Source organism: Arabidopsis thaliana, chromosome 4 (assembly GCF_000001735.4).
Source record: "Arabidopsis thaliana chromosome 4, partial sequence".
In the NCBI taxonomy this organism is placed as follows: Eukaryota; Viridiplantae; Streptophyta; class Magnoliopsida; order Brassicales; family Brassicaceae; genus Arabidopsis; species Arabidopsis thaliana.
Genome location: NC_003075.7, coordinates 5,403,364 through 5,414,736, shown reverse-complemented (window position 1 = coordinate 5,414,736; position 11,373 = coordinate 5,403,364). Strand labels below are relative to the sequence as shown.

General features: G+C 34.6%; 2 protein-coding genes across 3 annotated transcripts; one reads left to right on the top strand and one right to left on the bottom strand.

Moving 5' to 3' along the window:
* Nucleotides 1–1,283: 1,283 nt before the first annotated feature.
* Nucleotides 1,284–4,484, bottom strand: AT4G08510 (mediator of RNA polymerase II transcription subunit-like protein). 2 transcript variants are annotated; one of them, NM_116920.4, is made up of 5 exons: nt 3,627–4,484; nt 2,811–3,541; nt 2,649–2,726; nt 1,859–2,569; nt 1,284–1,768 (listed from the first exon to the last, which is right to left on the bottom strand). In NM_116920.4, the coding sequence occupies exons 1-5, from the start codon at nt 3,712–3,714 to the stop codon at nt 1,721–1,723; spliced, it is 1,656 nt and encodes a 551-aa protein (NP_192591.1). In that variant the 5' UTR covers nt 3,715–4,484; the 3' UTR covers nt 1,284–1,720. The 2 variants fall into 2 exon arrangements, with proteins under 2 accessions (NP_192591.1, NP_001329415.1); NM_001340590.1 differs by lacking the exon at nt 1,284–1,768 and having other exon boundaries at nt 1,805–2,569; nt 3,627–4,473.
* A 2,932-nt stretch (nt 4,485–7,416) lies between these two features.
* On the top strand, nt 7,417–11,066 carry MEKK1 (MAPK/ERK kinase kinase 1). The gene is made up of 9 exons (NM_116919.4): nt 7,417–8,732; nt 8,906–8,990; nt 9,124–9,186; nt 9,274–9,431; nt 9,534–9,606; nt 9,705–9,764; nt 10,020–10,133; nt 10,250–10,493; nt 10,589–11,066. The coding sequence occupies exons 1-8, from the start codon at nt 7,675–7,677 to the stop codon at nt 10,463–10,465; spliced, it is 1,827 nt and encodes a 608-aa protein (NP_192590.1). The 5' UTR covers nt 7,417–7,674; the 3' UTR covers nt 10,466–10,493; nt 10,589–11,066.
* The last annotated feature ends 307 nt before the right edge of the window (nt 11,067–11,373 follow it).

Genomic DNA, 11,373 nt, shown 5'->3' with positions numbered 1-11,373 from the left:
TCCCCTTAAAAAGGAATGTAAGTGTTATATATTTTAGTGTAGATTTGAAAAGATTTAAATAATTTTTGTGATTTTTTCTTTTAGTTTCCTAAATTTTAGAAACAAAATTGATTTATATTTAGATTTGAGAATAAATTTGTTAAAACATTAAATGCCAATGACATTGGGTTGTAAATAAATCCCAACTTGAGGATTTATTTTATAAAGGTGTTGCAAAAATGTATATGTAGATATGTTCTTCTTAGTTTGTTAGGGAGAGATCTCCTTTTATGGCATTCCTTATATATCTATGAATCGCCATTAAATTTTTTTTATTTTTTTTTGTTCAACTATAAAATTTATAGTTTTTAAGTGAAACTAGAAGAAGAAAATTAACTAGGGTCGTTTAAATTTTTGTTCTTAACCTACTACTAAAAGATTTGTAAACTTTATTAGATGGAGTTAGTTGATCACTCCATTTTACTTTGTATGTGGATCTGCCGCCTACAAAGATGTTTAAAGACGGAAAACCGAATATCAAAATAATGTGATCCTATTAGAATGAACCAAAGTTCTCAATTAAGAGTAACTCCAATTGTTTGCTTCAAAAAAAAAAAAAAATTGAAGTTTCTTCAAAATAAATGAAAAAATGATGCAAGACTTTTTCAATAGTTTCTTTCATTTTTCTACTTCAAAAAGAACATTGTATACTATCTATATTTTATTATTAATTGGTAATAATATCCTTTACTTTCTAAATTTATATATTTTACACATTTATTTTATAGCAAGCAAATAGTTCAACAAATTTTCTCTAGAGTAAACATTATTTTAAATCAAACCACATTGCATAACATGAATAAAAAAAATCAAATTTATGATGCAATTGTTAAATTGTAAAGATCATTTTGTAAATAAAAAAAATTATCTTCAAAATTTGAAGATACTTAAGTCTTTCATTTTTAAGATGAAAATAAAGTACCATTGGAAAAAATCTTTTTATTTTCATCTTCAAGATGAAAGAAATGTGAAATTGAAAGCACCATTGGCGATGGTCTAAAGCATTTTAGCGAAGAACGATTTCGACTTGTCCACGACCACAAGAGGAATTTGTTACAGATTTGCCGCACATAGTCTTTAATCGACATGGAGTTTGGTGGTTAAAGGCGTTTTCCCACTAAAAACTGCAAATTGCATCAACCGTAGTAGCTTTCAAAATTAATCCGACGACATGGACAATAGAGGAGCTTTTGAACTCCCACTCTTAAGACCTCTAGTATCAAAACTATTGGGTAGGAAATATTAAACTATAAAAATGAATAAATAATATAAAATATATAAGCCTAAAAGATGAATTTCATAAAAAGGTAAGAAAACGAATTCTTTAACTTTTCTACTTAACCCCCATCGGCAATTTTCTCTTTCCCTCACCATGAATGATCATCAAACATTAGAAAACCTAAAAGAAGATGCCATAGACAAAGCCCACTTATCTTCAGACCAAAGATGTACAAAATAGTCAGCCATTTTTCATTTTGTTGCACCTCTGAAGAAGAAGCAGAACAATACTCTTACTGCAACTAAAGCCTTTCCACCTTCTAGCCAGCGCCGAAGTAACCAAAAGAAAAAAAAAAAAACCAAAGAGAATAAAGAAAAGAAAAGAGAATGAAAAACTATCTTCCATCTGAAAACCCCGAACAAAATCTGATCACGAGTCGGGAGCTATGTCCTCAGTTGCTTCTTATATGATAGGCAGCTTCTGCAGCAGTGATGGCTTGAACTTCTTGCACTGTTTTTATAAAAGATGTAAAGTAAAACGAGTTAACAATGATGAGAGAAATTAAAAGAAACCAAGGAAGAGTGTTGTTGTGTCCTTTACCCATTCTCTCATCTCCTCCATTGTGTGGGTGTATTCGTCGCTATCATTCTCATCCCAACCAAGGGATTTAAGGAATGCAGCCTCTTTTGGATCTGGACGGACTGCCGATTCAAATCTACTAATCCTTTCTGCAACGTTAGAAACTTTCTCGACACTTTCCATGATTTCATCTCTTTCTGCAGCTTGTGGACTTGAAGGGTCACTAGCTACAAGCTCCTTAGAACTGTTTGCCTGTTCCTCCACTGAAGACAAGATGCAAGAGCTGGTTTTTGATGGATCAGTTGAGATGTTCGTACATGTTTTTTGCTTCAAAGCACTGTAAAATGCATGCCTGCTCTGAGTTTGAGCCAAGGAAAGTTTCTTTTCAGCGGCTTTTCCAGCTAACATGTTTACAGAAGCTCCCCTGAGATCCCTTGGACCATTTGTGCTTCTCACAGAAGCAGTAAATTGTGTGGATGGGGCAGTGGTCGGCTGGCTAGCGGCAACTCGGCTGTTGGGTGGTGAACCTCCAGCAACTACCCCATTTTCCCTAGCAGGTTTGAGAATCACCAGCTTCTTAGTCGTATCAGGCTTGATCTGACTACCAGGATTAGACTGCATATTACCGAGCATCACAGAGGACTGCTGTTGGGTATTTCTTGAAGAAGCAAGACCGGTTTCACCACTTCGAAACATTGGTTTGGTCTTGGATTTATCAGAAGAGTTATGAACCTGAGAAGTCAACCAACATATACTCAATGTAGCCCAAGGTAACTGACAGAAAATAAGATCAACTACGGAAAAAACTTACTGAGCCCTTTGGTGCTGAAGGCACAACCGGTATCAACTGCCTAGATTGCCTAATAGCTCGGTCCTCAAGTGTTTGTGCCTTTACAGACCCCAAATACAAAAATCTGTTAGAAAAAACAAAAAAGGTAGTGTACTATTAGCAATACAAAGATACAAAAAATACCTGGGGTGGTGTACCAGTTCTTCCTGGAGCCTGCACCAATGCTTCAGCCATGTTACGACAAGCTGGTCCAGATAAGGTAGCCGAATTACCCACATTAGCATGGGATTCAGCACCACCACTCTTCTCAATAACATTGGGAACCTCTGCCAGAGCCGATGTCCAACCTTCCCCGATAATCAAGGCTGGATTAGCAACTGACAAGCTCTGAGCAGTAGGACTTCGACCAGGAGATGAGATTCTTACAACGTCTGGGCCTCCATTTCTCTCTTCACCTCTAAGCAAAGGAAAATCCTTATTGAAACCCATTCTTTTGGAGCTCTTTACAGGGCTAGTTCCAGGAAGTATACCATGTCCGTTGAAAGTATTAATGTTTCCACCATTTTTATATCCTACTGTAAATCCTTGAGCCAGATGGTTTCCCTGTTTCCTTGTTGTCATTGAATGTGATCGTCTCAGTGGCTCCTCTCCCCTACCAATCAAGAAGGTTCCAAAAGGCATAGAACTATCATTGTCCCATGGATCCATGTAGCTCATCCTATCCTTCTCCCTGCTCCGATCTTTATCTCTGTTGCTCCTATTAAAGTTGAAACTACTATATGCATGTTTTGTAGACCCATTACTAGATCCCCTCCTCGTATTGGTGGAAGAAGACCGGTCGAGAAAAGGAGACCCAACTGAATCAGCATCACTTCTGCTCCTAGCATTCCTATTCTTGCTATTACGTAAAGAATCTAAACCAAAACGAAAAGAAAACATACTTACAACGCTATTCACAATGCTATGAACAAGATATAACAATTACGAACTCGAGCATACCTGAAAGAGAATTTGAACTCCCAACACCAGAACCATGTCCTGAACTTCTCAACCATTCAGGAACTAAAGAGGGTTCGCGTTTTTCCATTATGAAAGCTATACTTCATCAGATAAAAAGAACAATTCAATGACCTCTATCACTCTCAAGAACTCTTCTTAATTCTTCCTAAACATCTAAATCACCTACTACCACAAAGGGCAGGGAAGAAAAATCCAATCTCAAATCAAAACCAAATGAATCGAATCGTCTCAATGATGATTAAACCCTCTACACATCCATCTCTCACACAGATGGCTAAGACACACTCTAAAACCAACCTAGAAGATCATCATCATCATCTAAATCCACCAATAAGGGAACTAGCCTGATGGGCACTAAACCAGAAACCCTAACCACCTAATCACTATTCCTAGAATTCAACAAAACAACGGCAAAATTCGTATCAACGCATCAACAGAAAAAAAATCTCCCTCAGAAGAAAGAAAATCGAAACAACGGGTTCAACGAAAGAGACGAAGAACACAGAACCCAGAAGAAAAAGAAGAAGTTTTATAGATTCAATCGTTTAAAGAAACCAATGGCTTCTTCCCCAAACAAGAAAAAAGAGAGAAACTTATTAAAAAAACCAAACGATGGAAGGAGAAAGCGAGTGGTGGGAGGAAGAAACAATTAGGGTTTGTGAGAAGAGAAAATCGAAGAGAAAAATTAGGGTTTTTGCGATGGTGCGAGAGAGAAGAGACTGGTAGCGAAGAAGAAGAGAAGGAGGCGAAATGTTTTTTTTTTTTTGGTTTGTTTGGAGAAAACTTGTTCAAGGAACGAAACGCATGAACAAACAGCAGCCTCTTTCTTCTCTCCGAGAAAGCTCTCTCTTTCTCAAGTTTTTATATATACTATTTTTTTTTTTTTTATAAACCTTTTTTTGTTATACTAGGTTTTTCCTAATTTGTGTATAAGTTAAATTTTTAGAACATAGACAATGATCAAAGTTCATAACTGTATTTTTTTTTATTATAATTTCAGAATTAGAAAAATTGCAAGAAAACTTATTATTTCTATAGTTGTTTATGTATTTATAAAAAAATAAATAATTGTATTTACTTAACTTTGTTTACCCACATAAAAGACTTTCGTGCTATGGAAAAGGGTTAAGACTATTTACGAACGAGAAGAGATTTATTAGTTTATACGAACGGAAAGAGATTCACCTGTATTAACGTACGAAAATGAGGATTTAGTTGAACTCTTACAGGAAAAGAGAATAAAACAGTTTTAACGAACAGAAAAGAAGTTTATATATATTTTTTCTGTTATATTAGGTTTTCCTTATTTGTGTACAAGTTAAATTTTTGGAACAAAGACAATGATCAAAGTTCATAACTGTATTTTTTTTTCTATTATAAATTCAGAATTAGAATAATTGCAAGAAAACTTATTACTTCTAAAGTTGTTTCTATATATATAAAAGAAAAAAAAAAGAAAAAAATAATTGTATTTATCTGACTATGTTTACCTACGTAAAAGACTTTCGTGCCACGGAAAAGGTTTAAGACTATTTACGAACGAGAAGAGATTTACTAGTTTACATGAACGAAAAGAGATTTACCTGTATTAACGTACGAAAATGAGGATTTAGTTGAATTTTCGCGGGAAAAGAGAGTTAACGGTTTTAACGAACAGAAAATGAGTTACTTGTAAAAAATACTTAGCATATGTTTAAGTGAAATTTCTAGTTAACTATGAGAAACTGTTTCACGCCCTTTGGAATATATATGGCAACTTGATCAATGTATATGACCAATTTTAGCTAAGTTATCAATTTTCTTACTTTTTTACACATATCATATAAGTTACTTGTAAAGTACACTATTTTTTGATATGATCAATTTTAAAAAGAAAAATATTATTATTTAAGTAAGATATCTAAATATTAATTTTAATATCTTTTGATAAATAATTTACTATAATTAGTTAATAGACATTAGTGATCATAAATATATTACCAGATTATGTAATACAATTATTAATAAGTATTTTTACCAAATATTAATTGAATTTTAGCCTAAATAGTTAATCAACATTAATATTTCATTAACATGGTACCAAATTGCCTAATTATAATGTCAATGTGTCTGAATTTTAAATATATTACCAAATTATACATTAAAATATTAATATTTTGTTATAGTATTTATTTGAATAAAGAAATTTAGTATTTTCTTCCTATAAAAGGATGACTAGGAGACAAATTTTTAGATTTTTAAAATAAAAGGCTGACTCTTCCAGAACTAAATATAGATATATTATTTATTAATTAAAGGTTACTAAAGTGAAGTCTAAGTGATTTGGTTTAAGAATTTTTGTTTAGAATTTACAATTTTCAGTTTAGTTTTAGATAATTTTGTTAATTGGATATTGACATTTTGTTTGTAGCCAGAAGTTGTTGTTTTTAAAAGAAAAGCTTTATTTTTGCTACCCAATAATGATGAGAAGAGATTACATAAACAAATTAAAATCAATACATGATACGAACTAATCTAGCTAAACGATTTACTCAATAACTTCACCCAATTCGTTTCGAAATCTAAGCAATATATCCCTCAAAAAATCATAACTAACATAACCAACATAAGTGTTTCCAATTTTGAGCGAATGAGAACAAACTTCTTCCCTGACACTTAACTCTTCGTAAGATGATTAAAATAATATATGATTATTGCTTCTTCACACACACGATCTCTAAAGCAATTTACCCATTAAATCTTTATATCTATATATAAAAATAAGTTTGATACATTACTATGCTCTTTGATGGGCAAAAGTAAAAAAAAATTGCTTTGATTTTGTAGACGAGTTTTGGGCATGCAATTTTTATTTACATCTTTTCAACAAAAACAATTAAACAAAACAAAATTTTGCTTAGACATTGTCCATGTTAAAGTTCAAAAATTGTACGAAAAGTAAGCGGTAGAAAATTTTGCTCTATTTAGGTTTATCGAAGTAATCTTTCTATTTGTTATATGTTGTATAATTTATAGTAATATGTTTATTTAGTTACAATCTTTTCGTAGGTTAACTATATTACTTCTAACTTTTGTATGTTTAACAGATTTTTTATTTACCTCTATCAAAACCCTGCAAAACACACAATCAAACTCGCAATACTCTACTACATCGATTAACTAATCCACGACACTTATTTTCTTTTGTACTTAAAAGTTAAAAATATATTAACACGTCCTATAGTAAAGCGGTGTATGCCTCGTCCACGGATTCTAAAGTTTACACATGTTTTAAGTTTAACACCTTAAAACCATCTAAACTCTACTTTTTAAAAGGGTTTTATGCAAAAAAATCCTCAAACTCGTCTATTTTTACAACTTTATTCTTCAGATCCAAAAAATGCAAAATATCATATGAATTTCAAAATAATACACAATATAGATTTTTCGTTACTATCAAATTTTAAAATTTTGATAAATAATATATTAAATCGGAACCTCGAGATGAAGAGTTCAAGTATATCTTTAAAAGTTTTAAAAACAAATGTATGTAATCGTGAAAACATTTACAATATATATAAAATTGCAAAATAGGCTATTTTAGATTTCATAAGATTATTTTGTATTTTTTAAAACAACAAACTCAAGTCTACATAATTAATATATTCAACTCAAAACTCCAAACTGAAAGCTTAAGAAGCCCAACAATTGTAAGCCCAATTAAAAAGCCCAGTAAGTGAACGCGTAAACAAAAAAAGTAAAGACTCTCATGGAACAATCAAAAACGCCGAAACAATGCTTCGTCTCCGATTATTCCACGAAACACCGCGTTTTTGTTTACATTTCTTCTCTTTCTCTCTCTCTCTTCTCTCATATCTCTCTCTTCGCCGTCAGGTTTTGCCCAAATTTCTCGGTCTTCTTCACTCCCGCGAGTTTTTTTTCTCGGGAAAATTTTCCAATTCCAAGCTCCATTGAAGCCAAGTAAGAGGTGCGATTCTCTTCAATTTTGACTTGGAACTTGTAAATAGCGTATGGATTTGAGCTGGTTATGGACAGAATTCTAGCTCGTATGAAGAAATCAACTGGACGAAGAGGAGGAGATAAGAATATTACTCCGGTACGGCGGTTAGAGCGTCGCGATGCGGCGAGGAATATCAATTACGACGCAGCTTCATGTTCTAGTTCGTCAGCTGAAGATCTTTCCGTTTCGACTTCTTCGTTGATGACTCGCTCTTTGGAGTTTCCGGAGCCTACTAGTTTCCGAATCGGTGGTGGTGTTGGAGAGATGGATCGGATTTATCGGTCTCTTGGTGTTTCTGGTCCTGATGATTTGGCTATTTCTTTTGATGCTTGGGAAGCTTGTAAGAAACGTTCTTCTTCAGATGTTGTTAATAGGTTTAAGTCTTTTGATCTTGATAAGGTTCGTGATCAGGATTTGAGTGAAGAAGGTCCTAGTGGTGTTGTTGTTGGTTCTGATTCAATGAATCATAAGGTTCAGGGTCAGGATTTGAGTGAAGCAGGTCCTAGTGGTGGAATTGTTACTGAGTTGAGTGAGATTGGGAATTTAATCACTCCTGTGGATAGGTTAGTAGCTGATGGTGTGGTAGAGAATAGGCGTGTTATGGAAAGAACACCAACTATTGTGAAGTCGAAAGGGTATCTTGTACCAAATAATGTAGTGGCTGTTGGTGTTGGTGTTGGTGGTGGTATTAAGGGGCTAAGACCACCAGTACTTAAGCCTCCTCCGGCTATGAAACGACCCCCTATTGATCATCGGGGATCGTCTTGGGATTTCCTGACGCATTTCGCTCCAAGTGAAACAGTTAAGCGGCCGAGTTCCTCTTCTTCTTCTTCCGAGGATGGATGCGATGAAGAGGAAGGCAAGGAAGAGGAAGCGGAAGCGGAAGAGATGGGAGCTAGGTTTATCCAGTTGGGGGATACGGCTGACGAGACGTGCTCATTCACTACAAATGAGGGTGACTCCTCAAGCACAGTATCCAATACTTCGCCTATCTATCCAGATGGAGGAGCTATCATAACGTCTTGGCAAAAGGGTCAACTTTTGGGACGAGGATCATTTGGTTCTGTGTATGAAGGCATTTCTGGGTAAGTCTTACTGGTTGCTTGTGTTTGTTGAACTTGAAATCAGATACTTAGTCGCATGATGTTTTAAAAAAGTAGACACTCAATGAGGAATACTACAGTAGTCGGCTGACAAATGTGGTCCAAACGAGTCTTCCATTATGCGTTTGGCTAATGGATGTTTATGTTATATGTAGAGATGGGGACTTCTTTGCTGTCAAGGAAGTTTCACTTCTTGATCAGGGAAGTCAGGCACAAGAATGCATACAACAACTTGAGGGGGTATGGAAATGGAAGTTTCATATACATGGGTCAATGATCCGTAGCATTTATCACTTCTGTCATTATCTCATGGAGCAGTCAAAAGTAGGTTGCTAATCCACCTTACCTTTGCCATATTTTTCATTTTCTACAGGAGATTAAACTACTTAGTCAGCTTCAGCATCAGAATATTGTGAGATATCGTGGCACAGCCAAGGTGTGGTCCTGTTCTCTCTTTCTTTTTCTTAGTTGCAGTTGCCTAACTATTTCATTGTGCAATAATAACTCATTTCGCTGTTTTCAGGATGGGTCAAACTTGTACATTTTTCTTGAGCTTGTAACCCAAGGGTCCCTTCTAAAACTCTACCAAAGATACCAGCTTCGGGACTCTGTAGTCTCCTTGTACACTAGACAGATTCTTGACGGTTTGAAATATCTCCACGATAAAGGTTTTATTCACAGGTTAGACTAGTAAACTCTCTTGGTACAGCTGTAATTCCCAAGCATCTATCTAATTTCCTGCATCTCATGGGTTACTTATTTTTATCATTTTATGCAACAAAGGGACATCAAATGTGCAAATATATTGGTGGACGCTAATGGCGCCGTCAAACTTGCAGATTTTGGATTGGCAAAGGTTTTTTTCCATAAATAGATATTTATAGCTTTGCTCTAAAGTAATTACTTGGTCCATCGTTTAGTACCCTGATATGTTTGTCATTTTTTTTTATTTAGGTTTCAAAGTTTAACGACATTAAGTCCTGCAAGGGAACTCCATTTTGGATGGCTCCAGAGGTATGGTTTTGGGAAACTTTCCCAGTGATTTACATTAATAGAAATGTTCTGGTCTGGGCTTTATAACCTCAAAAACTCCTGGTTATGTTTGCTTCAAATATTTGGTGAAATTTTCTTTATATCAGTTAATGGTTTTTGATAATTGTAAGTATGTATGTTAATCGTACGTAACAGATGTGGATTCATTTCACTTTCATTGTACTTGAGGCTATACTTGTATGGTTATATCTAAATAGAACATAATCATTTGATCAGGTTATTAACCGAAAGGATAGTGATGGCTATGGAAGTCCAGCTGATATATGGAGCCTCGGGTGCACTGTGCTGGAAATGTGTACTGGTCAGATCCCCTACTCTGATCTCGAACCCGTAAGTCTTCAAGATTTTCAAACTTTTGAACTGTCTTAATAATCTTAAACGACATTTGAAGTGTCTACTTTATGGGATTTTATGAGTTAAAAGTCAGAATTTGTGCAAACGCGCAGGTTCAAGCCCTGTTTAGGATCGGAAGGGGTACTCTTCCGGAAGTACCTGATACGTTATCACTAGATGCTCGGCTTTTCATACTTAAGTGTCTTAAAGTGAACCCGGAAGAGCGGCCAACTGCAGCTGAACTGCTGAACCATCCATTTGTGAGAAGACCCTTACCATCCGTGGGTTCAGGAGGCTCGGGATCAGCATCTCCCCTTCTCCGTAGATGAGGCTAATTTTAGTAAATTTCCTCAATAGGTGAAGTATTTAGTTGCTTTTTTCATGAGGATATTATCAGAATCAACAAAAGCTATATATTCTTCTAACATTGATGTCCTAATGTACAAAAGCAGGCATAACCCGAAGATTTATGAGAGATTAGATCCCAGAGAAACTATTGGGAGACACGAGACATGATTCTTCGACACACACACACGTGCGGTCGGGTTGCGCAGCAAGAGCCAAACTTACTTAGTTTCTGTGTCATTCGTTGGTTATTTGTTGCAAGTTATGTGTTGGGCTTGATTTTAAAACTGAAGAGCCTTATTTTTCTAGGAATTAGAAATGTCGACCTTGGGGTTTTTGGGTGTATAGGTTTTGTTTAGTTTTTTTTGTTAAATTATAGTGTATGTATGTCTGTATCTATATCATGTAATGTATAATTATAGTTGGTTCTTATAGTTCCTGGCTTGTTGTAACTGTGTACACACATCGATGGGTTTAAGTTCTATTTGTCTCATATTTTAAAGAAATCTGCTGCTCTAATCATCTATTAAAAAGTATAGTCAAGATATTTTCTATAATTCAGGTCAAAGCCACTTTAATTGAAGTCTATATAATTCAACTTGTTTTTTTTTCTTTTACAATATTGCCCGTTGAAAAGTTATTGGAAATGATGGATTTATAAAAAAATTCAAAAGTGACCAAAAAAAAAGATAATCGAAAGAATTTTGGCTTTGACCATTTTCAACGGGGATCTAAATGCCAGGAAAAAAAATACACAAGATACCTATACTTGGGATTATACCAAGTTTGGAGTACGACTAGATAGAATATTTGTTAGATTCGCTTTGATCCGTTATTCTACTCAATTTAATTATAATTTTCTAATCACCTAATTAATTATTTGAACTACTAG